The 27,600-nt window shown below is 46.1% G+C and overlaps 1 protein-coding gene across 1 annotated transcript in view; it reads left to right on the top strand.

Moving 5' to 3' along the window:
- Positions 1–27,600, top strand: part of LOC125638251 (uncharacterized) — a 96,792-nt gene that overhangs the window by 22,273 nt on the left and 46,919 nt on the right. The window contains exons 9-17 of the mRNA XM_075129186.1: positions 340–377; positions 4,483–4,535; positions 12,139–12,402; positions 16,166–16,265; positions 18,024–18,145; positions 22,922–23,001; positions 23,402–23,530; positions 25,954–26,049; positions 26,255–26,425. Of these exons, the coding sequence (XP_074985287.1) occupies positions 340–377; positions 4,483–4,535; positions 12,139–12,402; positions 16,166–16,265; positions 18,024–18,145; positions 22,922–23,001; positions 23,402–23,530; positions 25,954–26,049; positions 26,255–26,425 (1,053 nt within the window). The remainder of the gene's footprint in view (positions 1–339; positions 378–4,482; positions 4,536–12,138; positions 12,403–16,165; positions 16,266–18,023; positions 18,146–22,921; positions 23,002–23,401; positions 23,531–25,953; positions 26,050–26,254; positions 26,426–27,600) is intronic.

The raw sequence follows: 27,600 nt of genomic DNA on the forward strand, positions 1-27,600 counted from the left end.
TGGAGCATAGATGTACCCAGACAGATTAAGTGACTTGCCAAAGGTCACACAGAAAGTCTGAGAAAATTGAATTCTCTGCAGAGCATAGAATTGAACCCAGGTGTCCCAAGTTAGTGCCATACCCACTGGACTACTTTCCTTACTGCTGGAACAGGGCAGAGTAAGTCCCGCTCCCAGTAACTGGTGTTAAAATTAAGATGTACATTAATCACCCATTACGTTACAGCTACAGCCATAAGGATACAGGAGATATCGCCTTCACCTCCATCCAGTGCCTGATATTTAATAAATACTTTAGAAGTTGCCTTGGGAAATGATCCATTCTATTCTTTTTTACAGATCCCAGAAGGACAGATCTGCTTGGATGAACAGCACAGGTATCTCCAATCCCCATTTTGGGAATCACTCTTTCAGCCATTCCAATGCCAATGTGATGTTTTCGGAGCTCCGACTGAGTTGGTCCTGTCAGGTCCCCATAGTGACTATTTTTGTTCTCCTTCAAGTACTAGAATTGACCCACTTTGCCATATACTCCCATGTACTCTACATGTACTCCCAGCCTAGAGTCACAGGCCTGCTAGGAAGCAGTGTATGCTATATCAGACAGGAAAATGAGCCAGGGCATGTAAGGAGCTACACCCTTGCCCTATCCACCCCTTGCTCCCCAGTGAAGCAGTGAGGGTGTACCCATTAGGGTCTGTTTAAACTGCAGTGTAAGCCCAGGGTTAGTGGGACTCGAGTCAGCTGACCCATGTTAGAGAATTCTAGGCTTGAGCATCTGCACTGGTTTTTAATGGGTTTTTAATATGATGGGGCAAGGCCAGATGGCTATAGGAAAGTAATGAGAAACAGGTATATTAGCCCCAGGCTAAACAAATCCCTGTTACCATGGTAACCAAATGGCAGTTGCTCCAGGTCAAATAAGACACCTGAGGCCAATTAAGATCCTTCTAGAAAGCAGTGGAGACAGCTAGGTTGATTGGGACACCTGAAGCCAATCAAGGGCAGGCTGGAACTAGTTAAGAGCCTCCCAGTTAGTCAGTTAGGGAGGCATGTCAGAAGCTGTCAGAGGAAGCCACGCTGCTGGAGAAACTGGGCAGTGCAAACACTATCAGGCACAAGGAAGGAGGCCTTGAGGTAAGGGTAAAGGAGATATTGAGGAACGGGGGGCTGCTGTGGGGAAGTGGCCCATGGAATTGTACCTGTCCTGTTGTTGTTAAAAAGTCAGCTACCAATAGCTCCTACTATTAGGGTCTCTGGGCCGGAGCCTGGAGTAGAGGGTGGGCCCAGGCTCTATCTTCCCCCTCCCCAGTCAATCATGGAGACTGTGGGACAACAGACACTGTGCGAGGGAGGGTTGCTTCTTCCCACCTCCCTTACTGGCCGATGATGAGAGTGGCTAAAACAGACTGAAGCATGCCCCTGAGAACTATAGTGAGCCACTGAGGTGAGCACTAGAACTGGGAGTTGCAGGTTTTTCCCTGGAAAGGGATAGAATTCTCAGACTACTGCTAACCAGAAGCACGGAGAGAAGGAGCTTCATCACAATTAAGACTTTTCTAACCTGGGCTTGAACCTGGAGGTCTGGCATCCAGACTGCAGCACGCAGCCCTGAGTCAAAACCACTGTATTGAGGAGTCCCTAGCTTCCTCCTGAAATGTGGCTTCTCTAGCATTTTGACTGTGGTGCACTGTGGGGAGAACTTTACAGCTCACCCTGCACATTATAGGAAGTTTGAACAGCCCATCAACACTGCCTCTGGAGCAGTTTTTCTTGTCTGTGCATTCCCAACTACTAGAGCCAGCAACGTGAAGGAGGGACCTTTAGAACAGGGGTTTTCAAACTTTGGGTCATGGCTCGTCTGGGTAAGCCGTTGGCAGGCTATGAGATGGTTTGTTTACCTGAGCGTCTGCAAGCACAGCAGCTCACAACTCTCAGTGGCTGTGGTTCACTGACCCAGCCTGCACCACTTCCCGCAGCTCCCATTGGCTGGGAACGGCAAACTGCAGCCACTGGGAGCTGCTGTGAGCGGCCATGCCTGCGGACACTCAGGTAAACAAAGCATCTTGCGGCCCTCCAGCAGCTTACTCTGATGAGCCATGACCCAAAGTTTGAAAACCCCTGCTGTAGAAGAACTTGTTTTGCCTGTGCTTTCTCTCCTGTGTCAGGAAATTGGCATTCGTGCTCCTTGCTCAGAGTCTTCTGCTGGCTCCCATCAGTCCCCAAGCTAGATTCAGGTGACAGCAAGGCATCATTCTAGTTGATGAGCACCACAGTTGGCTCTGTGCTGGGCACAGTGCCCAGCACCCAGTCAAACTCCTCCTATAATGGGCATGACATTGGCAAGTTGCCCAAGGCATGGGCATGGTTCTGGTCCCTGACCTTCTGGTACTCACTCTTCAGTCTCTTACTATGCTCCCTGAACTGGTCATCTGTCTGTAAAATCTGCAAAGCTGCCAGCTTTTTAGCTATCTGCTGGTATGCATGGCCATTTCTGGTGCTTTTGCCGAAATCCACAGTTTTACTGGTCTCGTACCAGAGATTCACCAAAATTTGGCTGTGCTCCTGTGATCAAGAAGGAGCTCGCTTTGCAAAAGGTTTGCTCGGTTCGGTCTCCATGGCAAACCCAGGAGGGTCTCCAAAGTTGTACTTGCAGCTCGGTGCTCATATGGTAATGGGTTAATGCAGACTAACTGAGCAGCTGCTGCACTCTGGGAGGGGTGGTTTCCATTTTGAATGGAAGATTGTTGGGATAGAGAGGACAAAGGAAGTCAGCCCTTGGAATTGTGGGGTTTTTCTGGCAGACTCTCAGGACACAAGATGAGGAGAGCTGTGTTCACATAGCAAAGCAATAGGGCTCAGACCTTGGGTCCCATCTTGACTCATGCTCAGACCCTGAAGCCCTGCAGGGTCCTGGGACCTTGGGTCCAAGCCCTGGGTTAGAGCAATTTCAGTGTAGATAGCAGCGGAGTGGGAGGTAAGCTTCAGCCAGAGCTTCAGCCTGGGCGCTTATTGCAATGTAGACATACCCTTAGGCTCCTCTTGTCCTTTGCATCCATTTTTCCCATGTTCTCTATCAGTTGTAGTGGTCCCTAGGTAAGTCAGTTTTTAGCATACTTAAAAAAAATGATTTTCTACATATCTGTAGAAACTCCTACCATCCCCTGGCATTGACTGTGGGCTCGGCTAGGAGGTCAGATTTCAGTGTGATGTAAACACATTGCCATCAGGCTAGTAAACCTGGCTTCTCAGTGCTTGGGTGAGGGGAGCTCCTCAAAGGGATATCTTTTCTGTGCAATGTTGCCCCCCACCCCAACTCTGCCTGGAGCAGAAGGACCATTTAAAACTGTTTTTCCTGGCAGAAGTTTTTCAGGCTTGCTAGGTAAAGGTAATTTCCACTTTAGTCTAGACTCAGAATCCTCGATTCCAGCAGCTATTGCCTTGTTCTGCATGGCAAAGCATTTGACAGTCTTGAAGAACTGTTTAGACTCTAAGGCCTGCTAAATGATTCAGGTTGTCAGGGCCATGTGCTAGGCCAGTGGCCTTAGAGCAGGCTGAATCTTCTGTGGCTGGGAAGGAGATAATACAGCAGGAGACCGGATCTGTCATGTTATTTAGATGTTACTTTTGCATCCCATGGCTAGCGCTTCATCTTAGGTTTCCTTAATGCTGTCATGATTAACCATTCAGTAACCATACAAGATGGGCCCCTTCACTTTATTAACCCAAGTGTACAGGAAAATATTAAGTTACATTTTTTAAATTAATTTTTGGAATGTTAATGATATTGCAACCAAAACACTGTTTACGTATACAGCTGGAGATTTGTCCATTTCCCCCATCAAATGCAAAAATCAGAGAAAGGAGAATAGCAAAAGAGCAGGCAGTCTGTTGGTAGGTGGGTGGTTGCAGGCTAGAGTCATGGCTCAGTCTTTGGTTCATCTGAGGTCAGAGTGCAAAGTTCGGGTCAGAGGTGCAGTCTCATTATTGATCTAAATTTTCCCTCCTCTCTCCCAATAGTGAGAGCAAGCTTCAGGTGAGCATGGAAAAGCAAATCTGTGAATAGTTAACATATGTTGGTAACATCCAAGAAACCCCATTGCTGAGGTTCAAAAGGCTTGATGCTTATAACTTGAGTGGAAAATAAGCTAAACAAAAAAAGTGTGTGTGTGTGGGGGGGAACTGAGTCAAAACAAAACTGACAAAACAAAGACAAGTACTGGTTCCACTTTGCTTTCTTAGTTTTGTAATTCCCAATCAGTGGGAAATGATTGTGCTATTCACAATTGTTCTCGCAGAGGTAGGTCTTCTGACCCAAACAATATGATTGTGAAAATAGGGGAACTTTGTTTTGAAAAGTGGACTCTTGTTCATTTCTTGTGGGTTGTCTCAAAATTCAACCAAGGTTACCGTGGGATGGGTGCAAGGGGTGGCATCCACTGGACTAGGTGTTAATACGTATGTCTCTTGTTTCTGCCATAGTGCCACCGTATCTCTGTTAATGTACCACAGGGTGAATTCTGATGCTAGGCCAAGTAAGTGACATTCATTGATTGTTTATAAGTTGCTGCCAAGGATGAGCTTGGCCCATGTACTGAAAAACTTGCTTCGTACCACTTGACTGGCAAGTGAGAGAAGGAGCTGCTGCAATTTCCTCTAGTGGGAGGGTCTGGGAGAGGCCTGTTCTATCAACGTTCTGTTTCCGTGAGAACTGGGTACATGGAAAATGTAACCCTGGCAAGGGGTTTGGGAATGGGGAGTGTAGCCTTGTATTTTGTTTAAAGTGAATTTTGTAATGTGGTATTACACCATCGTGGGTTCAGCTCTGGTGGCTACAATTTCAAGCTTAACAGAGGGAAAGTCACCTCTGCTACTTGCTTCAGATTTAGAGTCTCTAGCAGGGGGTGGAGAAGGCGGACCCATAATGATAGCCTAAAGCCAACAGGCCCGGTGCAGTTTTTTATCCCCCAAGGAAAAACATTGCAAAGGGAAAGGCAAATGTGCAGCCATTAGTGACTAAATATATAGATGCTTTTGCTAAACACGAGTGTTCCAGAGATGTTGTTCGGAGTGCAACAAAATTGCTCATTCCATATAGACGTCAATCCTCAGGGATTCTAGAAAGAACAAATCACACCATCAAGCTAATGCTGCGGAAACTGGTAGATGCCAATGGATGCAGTTGGAATACCCTGATTCCATTCATTTTAATGGCACTCGGGGAACTCCCACTACTGCCACCACAGATCATACCCCCTTTGAGGTGATGACTGGGCAAACCATGTGTCAAGGTTCCTTCCCCGCTCTGAACTCTAGGGTACAGATGTGGGGACCTGCATGAAAACCTCCTAAGCTGACTTTTACCAGTTTAGGCTAAAACTTCCCCAAGGTACAAACTATTTTACCCTTTGCCCTTGGACTTCCACTGCCACCACCAAACTTTATCTGGGTTCCTGAGAAAACGTAGTTTGGAAATGTCTTTCCCCCCAAAATCCTCCCAACCCTTGCACCCCACTTTCTGGGGAAGGTTTGGTAAAAATCCTCACCAATTTGCATAGGTGACCACAGACCCAAACTCTTGGATCTTAGAACAATGAAAAAGCATTCAGTTTCCTTACAAGAAGGCTTTTAATAGAAGTAAAAAAGAATCACCTCTGTAAAATCAGGATGGTAAATACCTTACAGGGTAATTAGATTCAAAACATAGAGAATCCCTCTAGGCAAAACCTTAAGTTACAAAAAAGACACACAGACAGGAATATTCATTGTATTCAGCACAGCTATTTTCTCAGCCATTTCAAGAAATCATAATCTAACACATACCTAGCTAGTTTACTTACTAAGTTCTAAGACTCCATTCCTGTTCTATCCCTGGCAAAAGCATCACACAGACAGACACAGACCCTTTGTTTTTCTCCCTCCTCCCAGCTTTTGAAAGTATCTTGTCTCCTCATTGGTCATTTTGGTCAGGTGTCAGCAAGGTTATCTTTAGTTTCTTAACCCTTTACAGGTGAAAGGATTTTTCCTCTGGCCAGGAGGGATTTTAAACTAGGGGAACTCCCACTACTGCCACCACAGATCATACCCCCTTTGAGGTGATGACTGGGCAAACCATGTATATGCCAAAGCATCTTTTGTAGCATACCAGTGGCACACATATCAGCATTTCTTAACTCTATGGCCTAGTATGGCTAAGCTAATATCTTACAGGCCTCAGGCTGTAGGCCTTGCGTTTCAGCCTTACTTACTTAGAGACCTAATACATGATTATTCCCTCTACATACTGATCAATCTGATACTTCTATAATCTTACAACTTAACTCTGTTTAGCATACAATGATTATGTATGACATAACATGTTAATAAATTATAATATCACACAATAAATGAACAATAAACTAAAATCACTGGCTACAGGAGGCAGAGCCTTAATTCCCCTGGCTGAAATGGTAGTGTCATTGAGACCCATTGCCTCTGGTCACCTACTGCTCTTCACTCATCTCTAGTGCAACCTGAGATTTCCTTTTGCAGCTCTGAATGAAATGTACTGAATAGTTATCACATCTACCCTTCCTTCATCTCACTCAGCATGGCAGCCTCCCAATCCTTCCGAACCCAGACACGCTCCCCCTGGATAGTACTTTATCCTCACCTTAGACACCTGCTTCTTTTTAGTAATATAGCTTTGTGGCTCTTCAGACCTTTCCCATTACCCCAGTGGTGCTCACCCTGTTCAGCCGGAGGCTCGACATGAGATTGAAAAAAGGGCCCTCAATCAGTACTCTTTTTCTGTACACTTTTGCATATGGTATATGTATAATTATTACATATAAAGATCACCATCTGCTGGCACATAAGGCTAATAGTGTCTATTGTATTCATCATAAATATATAGGTTTAATAAAATGTTTGTTGTTATGCAGAGCAGATAGCTGCCTGTGTGCAGCTCTTAACATAGTGTCAGAAGTAAAAGAGCTGTTACTGCTTTAGGTGGTGGTTGTAGCTGACCAGAGTCATTGAGTCACATTTTAGCTGTGGTCTCTGCGACTACCTATTCACTCTCTGCTATTATGAAAATACATGGGGATATTAGTGAAAACTGGAGCTTCTTTGTGGCCTTCTGAGCAAACTGACTCAAGAAAGCATGCAAATCAGAGTGGCCACATTGAAGGTAGCAGACGAAGAAAAGCAAGATGCAACTACAGTCCTAGAAGATTTAGAAAAAAAACCCCAAAACTTTGTATTTCAAAGAAATGTAATATATGAGTGGTATATTCTCAACACATCTGATCTAAGGGAAAGAACCTGTGGACCAATATGCAACCAGACCGCACTAATTAGCTTCAATCGCACAAATTTGGCACGCTTGCACATGAACTTGTTAGAGATCAGAAAGATTTAGGCACAAAAGGCAATGAAACCAGATTGCATATGTTATGACAATCAGATGAAATTTAACCATGCTATTTGATATATGCCATAAGAGCAACCAAGCAAAGAAACCGTTACAAAAATGGAAATCGTTAACAATATAAAAGGCATACAACATATACAAGATAGACACAAACGCAGATGAAAACAAAGAGAACGTTGGTTTGCAAAGAAGGGCAAGCAATACATGCACTGTTGGAGAAACAGTTAAAAAGGCAAATGTCCAGCTTAGGTGCCATAGGTGCTTACTGCCATAAAATAAATCATTCTGCAAAAGTACTCAAACAGCAACAGAATGACAGCTTTCCAGGTTAGCTTTTCTCATACCACCTGCAGCGTTTGAGCTGAAGAGAGGGAAGTGGAGAAGCGTGATTTGCACAACTAAACCTTCAGGAATCACTAAGTCAAACAGATCCGACATTCATAGATCAAATTTTGAAGTACTTCAAGGAGAGGAAAGTGACCAGTCAGCGTGGATTCACCCAGGACAAGTCATGCCTAAGTAAGCTACTTGCCTTCTATGTTGAGATAACTGGCTCTGTGGATGAGGAGAAAGCAGTGGACATGTTATTCCTTGACTTTAGCAAAGCTTTTGATACGGTCTCACACAGTATTTTTGCCAGCAAGTTCAAGAAGGATGGGCTGGATGAATGGACTATAAGGTGGATAGAAAGCTGGCTAGATCATTGGGCTCAACAGGTAGTGATCAATGATTCCATGTCTAGTTGGCAGCCGGTATCAAGTGGAGTGCCTCAAGGGTCAGTCCTGGGGCTGGTTTTGTTCAATATCTTGATTAATGATCTGGAGGATGGTGTGGATTGGACCCTCAGCAAGATTGCAGATGACACTAAACTGGGAGGAGTGGTAGATACGCTGGAGGGTAGGGATAGGACACAGAGGGAGCTAGACAAATTAGAGGATTGGGCCAAAAGAATTCTGATGAGGTTCAACAAGGACAAGTGCAGAGTCCTGCACTTCGGATGGAAGAATCCCATGCACCGCTACAGATTAGGGACCAAGTGGATAGGCAGCAGTTCTGCAGAAAAGGACCTAGGGGTTACAGTGGATGAGAAGCTGGATGTGAGTCAACAGTGTGCCCTTGTTGCCAAGAAGGCTAACAGCATTTTGGGCTGTATAAGTAGGAGCATAGCGAATGTGATCGTTCCCCTCTATTCGACACTGGTGAGGCCTCATCTGGAGCACTGTGTCCAGTTTTGGGCCCCACGCTACAAGAAGGATGTGGAAAAATCGGAAGGAGTTCAGCTGACGGCAATAAAAATGATTAGGGGACTGGAGCACATGATTTATGAGGAGAGGCTGAGGGAACTGGGATTATTTAGTGTGCAGAAGAGAAGAATGAGGGGGGATTTGATAGCTGCTTTCAACAACCTGAAAGGGGGTTCCAAAGAGGATGGATCTAGACTGTTCTCAGTGATAGCCGATGACAGAACAAGGAGTAATGGTCTCAAGTTGCAGTGGGGGAGGTTTAGGTTGGATATAAGGAAAAACTTTTTCACTAGGAGGGTGGTGAAGCACTGAAATGGGTTACCTAGGGAGGTGGTGGAATCTCCTTCCTTAGAGGTTTTTAAGGTCAGGCTTGACAAAGCCCTCCTGGGATGACTTAGTTGGCGATTGGTCCTGCTTTGAGCAGGGGGTTGGACTAGATGACCTCCTGAGGTCCCTTCCAACCCTGATATTCTATGATTCTATGATTGTGACACAAAATAAAGCACCCAAAGTGGAAGAACACTGTCGTTGCCTAGGAATTTCAGATTTTGAAGTCCATTGAATGAAATTCGGTTACAGGAAGAAAAATGTTACGGGAGTTGTATATAAGAAGTAGTAGTTACATATCTTTGTGTGTGTTCACCCTGCCACCAGAGAGGCAGGGAGCGGTATGCACCAATAATGCCTCTTGCTGCACCAGAACAATGTGCATATGTAACCCATGTGCCTAATAGGGAGATATCTTTTTAAGAGACCCATTGAGGGTCGGGTAGGAGTGGGTTGTGTCTGGGTCATTGTTGCTAGGCTGATTAAGCCCTCACATCCAGAAGCTTCTGGAATTGGGTATGGTAGTTTGGGGTCTGCTCCAGTAGGTTCCCTGTTGCTGGGGTCAGACTCCATGAGGGGGAGCGGTCAGGGCAGCTGCTTTGCAAAGGGCCATGTGCCCCGGGTGAGCTGGGAGACGCTGAGTCCAGGAGCAGGAAGCAGGCTGGTGTCCCTAACCCTGGAGCTTTTTGCAGCAGTTTAGTGATAATGTTACCCTCCAACAGGGAAGCCCTGGCAGTGCTTATTATAGCCAGGGGGAAATTGGGAGGGAAAAATAATGTCTTCGATTTTAATCGCGTGCTTTGAATGTGGTTTTGATTTTAGTCAAACTGTTCTAGTTAAATTGTCCCGACTAGTCGGAGTCACCAACTCTTCTTTAAATGTAGTAGTGGGACAGAGCTATTTCTATTTTGCTAGTCTTAGTTTTGTATTTTCTTGTAACAGGATTTTCTTTAAATCTATACACTTAAGCGCCGCCTGGCCACAGCCTGCAACCCTGCATCCCAGCCCTGAGCCCCCCCCACAACCAAACTCCCTCCCCAAGCCCGTATCCTCTCCTGCACCCCAGCCCTGAGCCCCCCCCACAACCAAACTCCCTCCCCGAGCCCGTATCCCCTCCTGCACCCCAGGCCTGAGCCCCCCACACAACCAAACTCTCTCCAAGGGTCCCTACCCCCTCCTGCACCCTAACCCCCTGCCCGGCTCAGCCCCGAGCCCCCTTCCACACTGTGAACTCCTCAGCCCCAGCTCAGAGCCCGCTCCCCCTGCCCCATCTCAGTGAAAGTGAGTGAGCGTGGTGGGATGGAGTGAGCGGGGGCGAGGCCTCAGGGAAGGGGCAGGGGCAGGGCAAGGGTGTTTGGGTTTTTCGGATTAGACAGTTGGCAACCCTACAGAACAGGCCCTTCACAATTAACACCCCTCCCAAGCTCCCCTCAGCCAATTGACCCCCCAAATTCTCCCCTCTCCAATTGATCCCTCCTACCAAGCTCCTCCCTCCCCTCATCCCTGGCCCCATCCTGAATTTCCCCCTCTCTAGCCCCCGAGGAGCCCCGTGAGTTCAACCCCTCCCCACTGCTCCCCAGGCGGTCAGTTATGTCGGTTTAACTGTCACCTCAGGGACATTCTGAGCTCCCCTCCCCCCAAGGGGCCACCTGGGCCCTCGTTAGCATCAGGGGACGGGGACTTATTTGCATAGAGGAGGCTGGAGCAGCCAATCAGGAGCTGGCCTGGGTACTGCGGGGCTATATAGGGCTCCCCAGGGCTTGCAGACCTCTGTGCTGGGAGCCTTGGCTGCAGGGTCCCAGACAGTGGCAGGGGGAGGCTGCCCCAGGCAGATGCTGCGGGCTCAGGGGCAGTGGGAGACTATGGTACCCAGAGCGGGCTGCATGGAGAGGGCAGGAGCGGGGGTCCCTGGGTATGGGAGCTGGGAGTCCAGGAGCAGAACTGGGCCCTCGTTGGGACCGGAGTCTCCATGTCTGTCACAGCTGTGTCCCTCTCCCTTCTTGTGTTGTCTTTCCATTGATTTCACTGGGCTTTGGGTCAGGCCCTCAGCCATTCTATGAGGTGCCTAATTCCATGTTCCTTATAATACAGGGGCAACCTTCTTTCTTCGTCACTCTCCCAACCGCACCATAGGGGTTCAGTCCAACTGATTAATTTTGCATGAACCACACATTGATCACTGCGATTTAATGTGAGGAAAATTGTATTTACCCCACCCCCAACTTCACCAGTGCAGAAGGCACTCAGAGACCATAGACAAGAGTGGGCTATAAATGAGGAGATTCCAAGAGGCAGGGTAACTGGTGTTCATGCACTATGCAGTATAGGGCTGGTAAGCCAGCCTGTTTCCCACCAGAGGGCCAAAAGTATTTCTGATACAGCTTAACTATAACCATGAGCAGTGATTTGAGCAGAGGAAGGGTCTGCATGGATTCCAGCTGAAGATTCCTACAAACCAGTGGAGGGAAGATGTTGTTTTAGACTCAGCAGATTGTATAGATTTTGTGATCAAAGACTCTGAGACTTAGGTGAACAAAACCTAAGCTTTTGGGAACTTTCAGTTTCTTCTCACTGTATTTCTGTGGGGACTGAACTGTTCAGATTTTAATTAGTTTTCTTAATTTACGTTTATGTATAACTGTGAAGGTAATGTCCATGGATAATAAAATAGCCATGTCATGCTGTAAAAATTAGATTATTATTTGTTTCTTTCTCATAAGATTTTATAAAGTTATTTAATTAAATTCATTTCTTTAGTTCCTTTTGGGACTTGAATGTGGGGAGGTTGACCCAGTGCAATCCTTGCTGAAAATCCTTAGAGACTGAACTCTGGGTCTCCAGCTACTCTTCTGTGGGAGTTGGGGCTGGTTTTCGTAGGCACTGGAGGTGGGAAATGAAGTGAACTCTATCCCACCCAAAGGTTACACATACATGCCCGTACACCTGAGGTCTCTGATTCAGGGCCCTCTTAGGCCTCTATCCAAGATAGATAATGGTCTCCCCCCTCTTTCCATTCTGCAAGCACTGTTCTGAATATCATTGTAGCACTAAGAGATAGTGTCCATTTATGGCGTCCTTGCTGCAGGTTGCCGAGTGTGCTGTGGAGGAAAGATGACTGTCTCCTAGTACTGTTTCTGTCTCATTAAATCATAGGTATTCCTGCTGTGACATCTGCTGAGTCTATGGGGAACTTAGACACTGATGATACATCCAGCCAAGGCTCCTCACCTGCACGTGAAACTCAGATGTCTTGGGAGATGGAGAATGCTGCCATGCAAGAGGGTGGATCACCAGCTTCCATCAGGAGCGCACACCCAGAACAGCCATGCTGGGTCAGACCAAAGGTCCATCTAGCCCAGTCTCCTGTCTTCCAACAGCGGCCAGTACCAGGTGCCCCAGAGGAAATGAACAGAACAGGTAATCCTCAAGTGATCCATCCTCTGTCACCGGTTCTCAGCTTCTGGCAAACAGAGGCTAGGGACACCATCCCTGCCCATGCTGGCTCATAGCCATTGATGGACTTGTCCTCCATGAATTTATCTAGTTCTTTTTTTGAACCCTGTTATAGTCTTGGCCTTCACAATGTCCCCTGGCCAAGAATTCCACAGGTTGCCTGTGTGTTGTGTGAAGAAATCCTTCCTTTTGATTTTTTTAAACCTTCTGCCTATTAATTTCATTTGGTGACCCCTCATTCTTGTGTTATTCGAAGGAGTAAATAACACTTCCTTATTTACTTTCTCCACACCTGTCATGATTTTATAGACTTCAATCGTATCTCCCCTTAGCCGTCTCTTTTCCAAGCTGAAAAGTCCCAATCTTATTAATCTCTCGTCATTTGGAAGCTGTTTCAGACCCGTAATCATTTTTGTTGCCCTTTTCTCAATCTTTTCCAATTCCAATATATCTTTTTTAAGATGGGGTGACCACATCTGCACAAAACAAAGTTCCACATTGGTACGGAACCGAGACCTTTCAAGTTTATTTTATTTTCCTGTGTAAATCCAGAGCGAGAGACCAACCCAGAATAGCCGCTAGTCTGCTGGTTGGGGCACTTGCGTGGGAGGTGGGGTCCCAAATTATGAAGAGCAGGGACTTGAACGTGGGTTTGACAGGTCATGCCTGCTGGTCTGTCTTCTCATGCAAATGGCTCTAACGCCTCCGGTTTGTAAACACTGAGGTGTAATGTATTTGTTTTATTTCAACCACCACCCTTTACAGGCCTGGGCAGCAATCCCTCATGGGGCAGGCCCAGCGTCACGTGATGCAGGTTTTCCAATCCCATTGTTCCATGGGCATCCTACTACATTGGCAGCTGCTTTTCAGCTGAAGGGGTGGTGGGAGGGAGGAGTGTGTGACAGGGAGTGTGTGTGTGTGTATGGAGTGGGAGAGCGAGACGGTGTGTTTTGGGGGACAGAGAATGTGTCTGCATGCTGTCTTGTAAGTTCAGACAGTGGCAGAAAGCAACCAATCCTGAGGCAGGGGGAGGGGGAAACCCCGACATCAGCCCCAGCCTCCCTCTCTGGGCTCTCTGCACAGCAATCTCTCTCTCTCACACACACGCACACGCAGACACCTGCCTCTGTGTTCAACAGCACAAGCATTCCACATTAATGGTTTGCTTTGTGTCCCGGAGCAGATCAGCACAGCGTGCAAGGGCTGTCAGAAATGGTGCTTTGAAAGGGGAGCGGCGCATGTCTCCAGGGCAGCCGAGTTCAAAACAATGAGCATAGCGGTCATTCGAGGCATTATGGGACAGGTCCGGAGGCTAATTACAGCACAGAAGGCAATCAAGTGTCTACACTGGCAATACGGCGCTGGGGCCTCTGCGCAAATAGCCTCACAACTTTTGTAGAGGTGGGTTTTTGTGCAGCGCTGCGACTGAGGAGTTTCTGTGCACAAAGTGGCTTGGCAGTGTGTATCTGTCTGCAGTTTGAGCACAAAAAGCTGCTGTACTACGCAGAAACTTGCCAGTGTAGACAAGCCCCTAGATTGTTCAGCCCTGAAACAGTAAAAGGCGATTGACACTTAACCGTGTTATCATTTGCCTTTAGAATTAGCATCTTATGAGATTAATAGTGTGGATGGAGAAGTTGCGAATTCATCCATTGTTTCATGCTGGCTGCAGACATAGAAACACCTGCCTTGCTTTATACTTGATTCACATTTGGAAGGTTTTTCTGTGCAGCCATGTGGACTAGAAATGTATTTTTTAAAATCAACACTTAGACTGCATATTCTGTGCCACAATCAAGGTGTTGGCCTAGGGAACACAATAGCAGCCACCACTCCATAGCTGTGTTTGCAGCCAAATCTCTAGTATGAAGCAAAGAGGAGGGTGCTTAGGGGGTCTGTATGCAAAGGGGCATCCGTATCCTTCTTGCCAGACATCCTAGGGTCTGCAAGACTGAAGTTTGTTTTTGCAGGTCTGCAAAAATAGTGTGGAGACCAGTGGAAGCACTAGCCTGCTGACTTGCCTGACTGGAAAGCCAGGATTGGGAGGCTATAAAGGGTTAAGTTGTTGGAATGTGTTTGAGGTCGATGATTCATGAGAGTGGTCACTCTCAGGTGGGTGATGTGGAGAGCGGGGCAGAAAGAAACTGGGAAATGATGTGAAGACTGCCAGGGAGGCCATAGACAGACCTCTCAATTATTCTCTGAAGTTTCAGCTTTCATTTTAAAAAGATGAATCTTTAGCTGTTGTGGTTGTGAAGAGAGCCTTCAAAACATGAACCGAGTGTAACCATGTCTGCCTGAGCTTGCAGGGAGTCTGAAGTAGCTCTGATGTATGAGCTGCCCCATTCATTTCAATGGACTGTAAGTCAGATGCCAGTGATGATCATTGAAATGCCAACATTGCCAATTATCTCTCTGCTCCAAGCCTGTAAGAAAGCTGAGGAAGTATTATGTGACTATCTAAGTCAGTGGTACATGAAGGGGGAAGGAGGTAGTGGTATATCAATTAAAATAGGTAGATTTGTGCTGGTATGATGTGTAAAATATTAGCAGCACGGGCAGGGCTACGATTAATTTCATTTTCCTGAACTGGGTGACTTCGCTTTCAAAAGTTTAGGAAAAGCTGGAATGACCTCAAACCCAGGTAAGTGAGCTTGAGGCGGGGCTGAGACTGAAGGCAAAGCAGTGGGAATTCAGTTCCTTTTCTTTAAGTAGAGTGATTAGTGGCCTAAATACTCAGAGTTAGGCAGGAGCTCACCTTCACAGCCCTCTGGGCACCTTAAGATACGTCTATGTAACGTCCAGGGCACTGAAGTGCATAATGGTTTGGCCCACCCATGTTTTTGACTCCTAACAGCCATACGTATATGGAGTCTCCCAGATTCCCCAGCATATCTACAGCTGTTGAGAGCCCTTTCTTCGGGTGCTATGTGCAAAGTGCAGCCGGTTCAGCATGTGGAGCTGGGGAGGGGCTCTGGGGACCCCACAGCAGGGGATCCATGTTGGTGGTTATTGTTAGTTTTGTTGTTTGGTTTATGTATCCCTGTTGGGCAGCTAGTTTAGAAAAAAGAGCCCAGCAAACTTTGGAAGACACACACGTGAGTGTGAGTCCCCACAACCAGCACACTATATCGGCAAAATAACAGCTGGGCGATGGCTGCAGCCATCCGGCTTGGGGTCGGAGTTTCATAAGTGAGGAATGTGCTCTGATAGTCTCCGGTCCCATAAGGAATGCCATCTAGAATAAGGAAGCTAAGAAGGTTATCATCCCTCGGGTGTTACATAACTAGTGTTCCTGAGTTGGTGCAACCCAAAAGTAGGACAGAAGGTTTGATAGATTTCTGGTAGCCGGTAACAATCCCTCCTGATGTCAGGAATCTGATCCTCCTGAAGCCTGGGAACATCATGGGCTGTGCTTAAATCAACTCAAACTAGACCAAGAGAGTACTTGCAGGGAGCAGAAGGGCACTGGCTGAGGTGCAGCTGGAGCTGAATGGAGACCTGCTTGCCAAACAGTGGAATCCTGGCAGAGGGAAATGTTGGGGTTTTTCTTTCTCAGATGCTGCCCTGCAACCCAGCTAGAGCTGCATTTACCCAGAGCTGTTACCCACCTCTGATAAGGGAGCTTTGCTGTATTACAGCTCTCTGGCTCGTCACTTTCTGATCATTTTCTCTCCTTTTATAAATCAACCAACCCGGATGTGAAATAGATTTTCTCTGGTTACAGGCACATACGTGGGGCTGCGTAACCAAGGTTCCACTTGCTACTTAAACAGCCTGCTGCAGTGTCTCTTCTTCACGCGAGAGCTCAGAGAGCACATCCTCAGGTGAGGGGCATTCATGGTAAACCCTGGGGTTTCATCAGCAACAGCACACGAGACGTGTGGTTAGGCTCGGTAGCTGCATGGTTCTGACCCTGAGACCCAAAGTAGGACACAACCATTGAGGTAAGAAGGGCAGGGCAGCACTGTGCAAGAGAAAGGGGCAGGCAGTGATAGCTGGCTTCAGGGTGTGAGGGGGAAGAGAAAAGAGAAGGGGCAGCAGCCCACAAGTATGGGGAGGGCAGAGGAGGAGGCACCTTGAAGTTATACTGGAAAATGGGGCCCACTTCTAATAGTGGCTTCAGGGCACATTCAAGCAATGTGATGGCCATGTCCAGTGGGGTGGCAGAGTGTTCCCAAGAGAGACAACCAGGGCACGGTAGCAGGGAAACACCTTTTCTAAGGGAAGGCTCTCTGAAGGAGGCAGTGTCCATGGTAGGCAGGCACTGGTCTGTGTAGTTGAACCATCTGTAAGAGAAATCAGCCTTCAAGATGCTGATTGGGGTTTAAATAGACCAGTCAGACGTCTATTGGGAGCTCCCCAGATTCACTCACTCTGCCTAGGATGACTGAGGAGGGTTTGGAACCGTGCGGGAGAAGGTGATGAAAACAGCTGTTGGGTACCAGAGGTCAAATAAGACCCAGGTTGCCAGGGCTGGAGATGGGAGCCAGAGGGGGCCCTTCTCTCTCCAAGGTTGGCTGCTGAATAATATTTAATGTTTTAATATCTTCCTCCTTCTGTACAACTGAGACACTCGCTCAAATTGGTTAGACCTTGTCTTGGTATTAACCTTTGAAATCCTTTCCTCTCTGGTTATCTTTCAATAAACACCTCTTTGGCAGTAACATGTTGTGTCTGTGTAAGGGACTGGGGTGACCACAGCTGGGTTGGTGTCCACAAGGCAAGGACAGCGAGCAGGGTCAGAGACTGGCAACCAAGCTGGAATCAAAAGGCAAGAGTCAGGGTCAGAGTCAGACTGGAGATGGAGACCGGAGATCAGAAAGTTGGGGCAGGCCTGGAGTCACAGCAAGCCAGCACTCCATGTGGTTGCCCACACAGCATCCAGGGCAACCACCAGAGTTAAATAGTGAGCAGGGGCCAATCAGAAAGCCGCAGGGTGCTGTCACTCTGGGCCCTGTAGGCGGTACTTCCTGCGGTACCTAATCTCCACAGTGCTCCTTGGCTACAGCTTTCCATGGCCTCCAGGTGGCAATGTGGGAACTTCAGCTGTTCCAGGCTCCACGTCCCAGGTTCTAGTACTGCAGGCCCTTATGGCCTGTAACCTGACTCTCATCTGCAATCTTTGTGCCAGTTTGGGAAAGGGGAATAGTTACTTGGCTTCATTTCTGCAAGTGTTTAATAAAGAGCAGGCCGAGGAGAGATGTGTACCTGGCCAGAATGGAAATGCGATGCTGGGTCAGAAATCCAGTCCCAAAGAAGCCATCCCTGTAAAGCCTACGAATAGACTGGTCACAGAAAAGAGTCAGAGCAAGTAATTTTTGTCTCTCCCTTACTCAGTCCCCTATTGCACTGTATCACCAAGCCACAGAGAATCCCCCCACTCCTCCCCCGCGAGATGAGAGTTGATTTCAGTCTGTTCTTTCATTTCTGGGATTTCTCCAAGGGTGCCACTAGCAGGACCCAACCCAGACACCAGGAGGGACCACTCTCTCCTGGAAGCACTGCCACAGCATCAGTTGGGTCAGAACCTGGATTTTACCTGGAAAGTGGCCAATTAAATTTGTGTCTCTGATATTTTGTAGCTTCGATAATGGTGGTGACTCCAGCATCGTGTGTCAGCTGCAAAAGCTGTTTCAAGAACTGAAGTGTAATGAATCAGCACCTTCCACCAAAGGGATTACAAAGTGCCTTGGGGTGAGAGATGGTAAGAGTTCTGTGCCATGGCATATTCACATTTACACAGCTTTCTATTAAACAGGAGACAGACGTTACCTAAGTAATATCTCATTATTGATGCTAATCATCAAAAGGGCTGGAAGTTCCCTTTTTGCTAGGCCACTAAAACTCTGTATGCATATTTGAATTATTTCTATATTTCTTCCCCAGTCCCCTCTTGCCCCCTTTCCAGTCCCTAACAGGTTCTCATGCCTCTCCCATTCATTTCTGTGAATCCCCCAGTGTGTTTACTTTAGGCCCCTTATTTGTTCCCCTGCCTGTCTGTTAATACAAGATGATTTCTCAGCCAAGTATAAAAGGTTTCCATAATCCTGTTTCTGCTCCATGACTTTCCCCTGCCCTCTTCCTATGCAGCTTCTCCTCCTTCTTTACAATAAAAGTTCTCAGATACCTGTACTTCTGAAGATTTGCCCTGTCAGGCACACTGTCTTCTGATGGATCCTTAGAGTTTCTCTTCCTGTAGCCCGAGGCCTTTCTCAGGTGTTGCTGCTAACCTCCCATTCTGTCCACACCCACAAACATCCCACCCAAGTTTAGTGGTCCTTTGAACCTGGTCTAGCTGGCCCAGCTGTGTGGGTGTGTCAGAGCCCACGTTCTGCTTTCACTTGGGCTGGTAATCCGCTCCCTTTGCAGTAAGAACACAGGATAAATCACTCAAGTGTTGATAGTCCTCCAGTGCCTTCTCACAAACCACCCCATGTGCCCAGGAAGACAGACAAGTTTTCCTACAATCCAACGGCAAAGAATCATGGAGTTGCTCAGTTTACTGCAGCACATAGAACCATAGGATATGTCCCCCAGAAGCCCTAGAAATACACAGGGGATCTCAGTGCCAATGATGATGCATTATCTGGCTTTGCGGTGTGACTGTTTTCACACCTGGGCTAGGCTAACACAGGTGTCAGTCACCCAGGCTAACTGCAGTGAAGACGTATTCTTAAGTGTTGCTGCATTCAGAGGTGCTCGGGGTGCTCTCTGCTCAGAGGCATGAAAAGTTCTCTGGGATGCACATGACCAGGGATGAAGAAATGAATAGGGCAGCAGTATGGGGCACCATCCTCTGGATCTTTTAAGTTAGTCGTCTCCAACCTTTTAACACAAGATCACTTTTTGAATTTAAAAAAAAGGAGTACTTGTGGCACCTTAGAGACTAACCAATTTATTTGAGCATGAGCTTTCGTGAGCTACAGCTCACTTCATCGGATGCATACTGTGGAAAATACAGAAGATGTTCTTATACATACAAACCATGAAAAAATGGGTGTTTACCACTACAAAAGGTTTTCTCTCCCCCCACCCCACTCTCCTCCTGGTAATAGCTTATCTAAAGTGATCACTCTCCTTACAATGTGTATGATAATCAAGTTGGCCCATTTCCAGCACAAATCCAGGTTTTCTCCCCCCCCCCCCCTTTTTTTTCCCCACCACACACAAACCCACTCTCCTGTTGGTAATAGTTTATCTAAAGTGATCACTCTCCTTACAATATGTATGATAATCAAGGTGGGCCATTTCCAGCACAAATCCAGGGTTTAACAAGAACGTCTGAGGAAGGGTGTGTGTGTGTGTGTAGGTAGGAAAAAACAAGGGGAAATAGGTTACCTTGCATAATGAGTGGCTAAGTCATTATGCAAGGTAACCTATTTCCCCTTGTTTTTTCGTACCTACACACACACACACACACACCCCTTCTCAGACTTTCTTGTTAAACCCTGGATTTGTGCTGGAAATGGCCCACCTTGATTATCATACATATTGTAAGGAGAGTGATCACTTTAGATAAGGTATTACCAGCAGGAGAGTGGGGTGGGGGGAGAGAAAACCTTTTGTAGTGGTAAACACCCATTTTTTCATGGTTTGTATGTATAAGAACATCTTCTGTATTTTCCACAGTATGCATCCGATGAAGTGAGCTGTAGCTCACGAAAGCTTTCATAGATTGATAGATATTTAGGTCAGAAGGGACCATTATGATCATCTAGTCTGACCTCCTGCACAACGCAGGCCACAGAATTTCACCCACCCACTCCTACAAAAAAAACCCTCACACCTATATCTGTGCTACTGAAGTCCTCAAATCGTAGTTTAAAGACTTCAAGGAGCTGAGAATCCTCCAGCAAGTGACCCGTGCCCCATGCTACAGAGGAAGACGAAAAACCTCCAGGCCCTCTTCCAATCTGCCCTGGAGGAAAATTCCTTCCCGACCCCAAATATGGCGATCAGCTAAACCCTGAGCATATGGGCAAGATTCATCAGTCAGATACTACAGAAAATTCTTTCCTGGGTAACTCGGATCTCACCCCATCTAATAGCCCATCGGGCCTATTTACCATGAATATTTAATTACCAAAAGCATGTTATCCCATCATACCATCTCCTCCATAAACTTATCGAGTTTAATCTTAAAGCCAGATAGATCTTTTGCCCCCACTGCTTCCCTCGGAAGGCTATTCCAAAACTTCACTCCTCTGATGGTTAAAAATGTGTCTAATTTCTAGTCTAAATTTCCTAGTGGCCAGTTTAAATCCATTTGTTCTTGTGTCCACATTGGTACTGAGCTTAAATAATTCCTCTCCCTCTCCGGTATTTATCCCTCTGATATATTTATAGAGAGCAATCATATATCCCCTCAACCTTCTTTTAGTTAGGCTAAACAAGCCAAGCTCCCTGAGTCTCCTTTCATAAGACAAGTTTTCCATTCCTCGGATCATCCCAGTAGCCCTTCTCTGTACCTGTTCCAGTTTGAATTCATCCTTCTTAAACATGGGAGACCAGAACTGCACACAGTATTCCAGGTGAGGTCTCACCAGTGCCTTGTATAACGGTACTAAAACCTCCTTATCCCTACTGGAAATACCTCTCCTGATGCATCCCAAGACCACATTAGCTTTTTTCAAAGCCATATCACATTGGCAGCTCATAGTCATCCTATGATCAACCAATACTCCAAGGTCCTTTTTCCTCCTCTGTTACTTCTAATTGATGCGTCCCTAGCTTATAACTAAAATTCTTGTTATTAATCCCTAAATGCATGACCTTACACTTCTCACTGTTAAATTTCATCCTATTACTATTACTCCAGTTTACAAGGTCATCCAGATGCTCCTGTAGGGTATCCCTATCCTTCTCTAAATTGACAATACCTCCCAGCTTTGTATCATCCGCAAACTTTATTAGCACACTCCCACTTTTTGTGCCAAGGTCAGTAATAAAAAGATTAAATGAGATTGGTCCCAAAACCGATCCTTGAGGAACTCCACTGGTAACCTCCCTCCAGCCTGACAGTTCACCTTTCAGTAGGACCCGTTGTAGTCTCCCTGTTAACCAATTCCTTATCCATCTTTCAATTTTCATATTGATCCCCAGCTTTTCCAATTTAACTAATAATTCCCTATGTGGCACGGTATCAAATGCCTTACTAAAATCTAGGTAAATTAGATGCACTGCTTTTCCTTTGTCTAAAAAATCTGTTACTTTCTCAAAAAAGGAGATCAGGTTGGTTTGGCACGATCTACCTTTTGTAAAACCATGTTGTATTTTGTCCCATTTACCACTGACTTCAATGTCCTTAACTACCTTCTCCTTCAAAATTTTTTCCAAGACCTTGCATACTACAGATGTCAAACCCTAAGCTTATGCTCAAATAAATTGGTTAGTCTCTAAGGTGCCACAAGTACTCCTTTTTTTAATTTAAGTGCATCTCAGGATCTACCCCGCCTCTTCCATGAGGCCCTGCCCCATCCCCAGAGCCCCACCCCACTCATTCCATCCCTCCTCCCTCAATCATTCACTCTCCCCCACCCTCACTCACTTTCACTGGGCTGGGGCAGGGGGTTGGGGTATGAGAGAGGGTGAGGGATGTGGGCTCTGGGAGGGAGTTTGGGTGCAGGAGGGGGCTCAGGGCTGGGGAGGGGGTTGGGGTGTGGGAGGGGGCTATGGGGTGCTGGCTCCAGAAGGGGGGTCAGGGCTGTGGGTTGGGGTGCTGGCACCTGCTGGGCGGCACTTACCTCAAGCGGCTCCCAGATGCCAGTGCAGCAGGGCTAAGGCAGTTCTGCCTGCCTGCCCCTGCTCCTGCCCCTGCCCCTGCCCGAGCCCCAACCCCAGGCTGCTCCCAAAAGTGGTCAATGTGCCCCTGAAGCCCTGGGGGGTGGCATGTGGCTCCTCACGCTGCCCCTCTCTGCAGACACCACCCCTGCAGCTCCCATTGGCCACAGTTCCCCATTTCCAGTCACTGGAGCTGCAGGGATGGTGCTCGCAAGCAGAAGCAGTGTGCGGAGACCCCCTACCTACCTCAGGGGCACGTTGGCCACTTCCGGGAGCAGCGCCGGGCAGGGGCAGGCAAGGAACCTGTCTTAGCCCCACTGCATTGCTGGACTATTAATGGCCGGAGATTGCAATTGACTGTCAGAGGCTCCAGAATCAACCAGTCAATCGCAATCGATGAGTTGGTGACCACTGTTTTAAGTAGTATTTCAAAGCCTCACTGTTTTGTTTTGGTTTTATTGTTTGTTTTTAAAAAACAAACTCCAATGGTATCTTTGTGGCAGTTGCAAGACAAGTTTTCAATGGGCATGTGAGTTCCGGAAACATCCCAGCTGTATCTGATCTGCCATCTTACCACAGAGTCTCTGCTGAAGAAGAAACAGAAGAAATGGAAACCGAGGCAGTGAACACTGCCCCTTTTAGGATTAAGTAACCAGCTACCACAATTAGATGTTGATCATTCTGGTTTGTGTTGGTACAGTGCACCAGCAGCAGGATGTCGCGGAATATTTCCGGATTCTGATGAATAAAATCGTTGAGGACAAAAAGGAGATTCAGCAGGTAATTCTTCCCTTCAGGAAATCGAAACTTGAGATGCTTTTCAGATCATTACTTCCAAGAAAACCCTGCATTTAAAGAACTTTACATTACAGTACACCCTTCACCTGATAAAAGTCCTTTCTGTGTGCCATCTGGGGCATTATATCTCTATGGATTGTTGGAAACCTTTCTAATTAAAACAACAAGAAGTCCAGTGGCACCTTAGATTAACAGATTTATTTGGGCATAAGCTTTCGTGGGTGAAAAACCCACTTCTTCAGATGCGCTTTTTACCCACGAAAGCTTATGCCCAAATAAATCTGTTAGTCTTTAAGGTGCCATTGTACTCCTCATTGTTTTTGTGCATACAGACTAACACAGCTACCCCTCTGCTACTTCTAACTAGTCACTCTTTCCCTAGCTATACCAGGTGGAAATGGTCCATTCCATCGTCTGCCATGGATGCAAACAGCAAACTAGAATCAAGGAGAATCCTGTCCTGAGTCTTGCTCTCTCTCTTGACAAGTGCAACTGTAAAGCGTATTCTGTGGTAAGGAAAATATCCTGGCATTGGTTGGGTGACCTACAACAGTGGATCTGTTGGTTACAATTAAACCTTCAATAGGAAGCCATTAAATTTAAGTTCATAGGCAAAAAAAAGGGGGAAAGGGTTGTCATAGAAAAGTACCCCAAACTCATTTGTCTGGGTGTTGTGTGGTCATTCAAGCCTTCCAGAACTATAAAGGGATCTGGTGCAGATTTGTCATCTTGTTTGGGGTTAATGAACATATCATTTTTATGAAATAATGAGCTTTTCATTCTTGTGACAGGTTCCTTTTTGTTTTACATACTGATGCATTTCTAAATATACAGTGCGGGCTGTTAACCTTTGTCATAAATATAAAGGGAAGGGTAACAACCTTTATGTATGCAGTAATATAAAATCCCTCCTGGCCAGAGGTACATAATCATTTACCTGTAAAGGGTTAAGAAGCTCAAATAACATAGTTGGCACCTGACCAGAAGGACCAATGGGGAAAGAAAGTTTCAAATCTGGGGAGGGGAAGGTTTTGTTTGTGCTCTTTGTTTGTATGTTGCCTCGGAGCCGGAGAAGGACCAGGCAGGAAAATCCGTCTCCTAAACCCCTACTCCGAAATAAGTATCTAGGATTACAAAAATAGTAAGTAAACCAAGGAAAGGCGTTAGATTATCTTTTGTTTTAGCTTGTGAATTTTCCCTGTGCTAAGAGGGAGTTTTATTCCTGTTTTCTGTAACTTTGAAGCTAAGCCTGGAGGAGGGTTCTCTGTGTTTAAACCTTTTATTACCCTGTAACTTTACCTTCCATCCTGAGTTTACAGAGGTGCTTCTTTTACTTTTTTTAAACAATAAACTTCTTCTTTTAAGAACCTGATTGGTTTTCAGAGTCCTAAAAACCCAGGGATTTGCTCTGTGCTCACCTGTACCAACTGGTGAGGATATTATTCTCAAGCCTCCCCAGGAAAGGGGGTGAAGGAGCTTGGGGGGAATATTTGGGGGGAATAGGAACTCCAAGTGGTCCTTTCCCTGAATCTTTGTCTAAATCACTTGGTGGTGGCAGCAATACTGTCCAAGGACAAGTAGGGATTTGTACCTTGGGGGAAGCTTTTAACCTGAGCTGCTAGAAATAAGCTTAGGGGGTCTTTCATGTGGGTCCCCACATCTGTACCCCGGAGTTCAGAGTGGGGAAGGAACCCTGACAACTTTTTTTTTCCAATTCCTATTGAAAGTAGTAAGGAATAGCTTGTTACCAGTATACCAGCGATGATTACACTGCCAGATGTATCCTGCGCTCTGTGTAAACTAAGCAGTGGTACGTCTTTGAGTGATGGGGCAGTTTTCTTTTACTGTAAACCTTCACTCACACTTGAAATGCATATTCTCACCTTATATACTGGCACATGGTATAGGCTCTAATCCTGCAATGACTTGGGCATGTGCGTAACTTTAAGCATGAGAACAGTCACATTGACTGTAATACATTCTGAAAGTTAAGCAGAGTAAGGCCAGGTCTACACTACAAACTTTTGTCAGTATAAGTACGTTGCTCAGGAGGGTGGAAAATCCACACCTTCTACTGACCTACCCCCAGTGTAGACAGTGCCATGTTGACAGGACAGCTTCGCCAACTGACATAGCTACTGCCTCTTGGGGTGGTGGAGTACCTATGCCGATGAGAGAAGCTCTCCCATCAGCATAGGTAGCGTCTACACTAAGTGCTACAGTGGCACAGAACTGTATGTGTAGAGAAGCCCTAAGTCTCTGCAGAATTGGAGCAAAATGCCCGGTGCTCTGTAGCTAACTAAAAAAACAGTTTGCTTAAACAGGGGTTATTTAATTCTTCTTTGTTGCTTTGATGAGATAAAAACCTTTCCAAGGAAGTTGATGTCATAATTAAAATGTACCTTTGAAAAGAAAAATGAAGCCAGAGGGTAAACTCTCTGCCAGAGGTCTGCGTGGCATAAGAGAGAGTTCGTTGGAGGGTGTTTGGGGGCCAGTTCTTGGGACAGCCACAGCCCTGTTGTAACTCAGAGCTGCTGTTCAAATTCAAAACAAAAATAAATGAAGGTCATACTCAAGTCAGTTCCTGTTCAGATAAGAACTTCAGCATATGTTTGAGTACATATGCTTAAGTCCCATTAAAGTCAAGGGGCATTGAGAATGTGCTTAACATTAAGCACCTGCTTAAGTGTTTTCCTGAATATGATGTTTCCTGGTTAGGTTTGGTCTATGTACTAAAAGTTTGCCTGGGGAAAAAACCTCATTTGTTAGCAAAGTTGATGTACTTCTTCATGCAGGAAAAAAAGCAGGTCAAATACTGTTTACTATAATGCTGTCCCTTCAGTGCCCTGTGGGATATGATCCATGCTGTTCAATTTACTTCTCTCTTTCAATCATAATAATGTACATCAAATTGTAATTTCTGTCTCTGTGTAGAGTAATGCATTGGATGCTGTCCAGGAAGAAAATAAATTTACTGGTGATGAGCAGTTCTATTGTGAAACATGTGAAAGCAAACAAGATGCCACATCGGTAAGCAAGGATTGTTTGGAATGGTCTATTGTACGCAGCGCTGAGCTGAGCTGCTCAGACTTGAAAGCTGTACGTAAAAAGAGGGAAATTGATTTTTTTTAATAAATGTATATTTTATTGTAATGAACTGTCTACAAAAGGGAATTTTTAGAAGGGAGACGATAGTAATATGGTATGTAATGAGCTGCTTTGGTGCCTCTTTCAGCGCTGCTACTTTGAAACACTACCCCCGATTCTTGTTCTGAATTTGAAGAGATATCAGTTTGATGGTAACTGGTTTAGAAAGCTGCATTATGAGGTGTCTGTGCCTTTTTCACTGCCTGTGAATTTGAAAGGACAGACTGCTGAGAACATGGACTTTCCACTGAGCCCTCAGGTGAATTTTATTCTCTCTTTGCCTAATAAAAAGAATGGGAAGGAAAATATACTAACAAATTCCCTAACTAGGACTCATAGAGTTCAGGCCTACCCTTGTGCAAAGCTATTGTAATGAACCTTGAATCTGTGTTGGATGGCGCCTTGTCTTGAGATTTGAGGTGTTGACTCGGAAGGACAGAGATTTGCCATTCAGGGAAGTCTGTGAACTATGCTGGAGTGTCCCTAGCCTGACATCCGCTCCTCTCTGAGCCCTGGCATCCCTAGGTACCATTTCCAACTTCAGGTGGGGGTTTGATGGCTTCCTCTGACTTCCTCTTGTCCCTGGTGACTTTTACTGCCTCAGTCTTTGGGGGACAGTAGGTGCAGGAGTTAGTCTGTGCCCCCTTGCAGAGATGAGTTCATAAACTTGAACCTGCAAGCAAACCTCTGTGAGATGGTTCTTCATTGAGTGATGTTGTACATCTTCCACTCTTGGTATTGTGCACCCCTTAGTGCCAGAGATTGGTGCTTTTTCCTAGTTAGCACTGTCTGCTGTTGGTCCACATGTGCTCATTGAATGCCCTCACACTCTCCCACCCACCTCCAGTCATAAAGGGGCGGAGCAGAAAAACCACCACTCATTTCCTTCAACTGCAGCCTTAGGATGGAGGTGGAACACTTCAGCAGTGCCTTATTTCTGTTTTAAGCTCAAGTAGCATAATCTATTGCAAATAGTGATTTAGTCATTTAGTTTTAGATTAATTTTTATTAGTATTTTAGGGTCAGTATTTTAAGATAGTTTTAACATTTAGTTAATTAGTGGGTGATAGGCAGCTGTGTCATCTCCTAAATCTCCCAGTTTCAAAACATGGCCTTCATGTCATGTTGCTGTGCTGGACCACGACACTCAAGAAAAGAGTCTTTACTGTCTAGGTGAGGGGCATATTCCTAGTAAATGTACTACTGCTGTTCTTTCGGCAAAGGGTTTCAGAAGAACAGGGAGATTAAACTCAGGAAGCATCTTCTGGAGAGATCCACGAGGCCTGACTCAGATCCTGGACAGTCAGATCTGTCTATCGGCTGCTACAAGTCATGCTCCTGCTGCAGTTCAAAGATCGGGCTTGGCTACACTTGCAGATGTAGAGCCCTTTGACTTAACCAGCCTCTGGAGACCGTAGTAGGGAGAGTGGTGCA

The sequence above is a fragment of the Caretta caretta genome, chromosome 6, assembly GCF_965140235.1.
Source record: "Caretta caretta isolate rCarCar2 chromosome 6, rCarCar1.hap1, whole genome shotgun sequence".
NCBI lineage: Eukaryota > Metazoa > Chordata > Testudines > Cheloniidae > Caretta > Caretta caretta.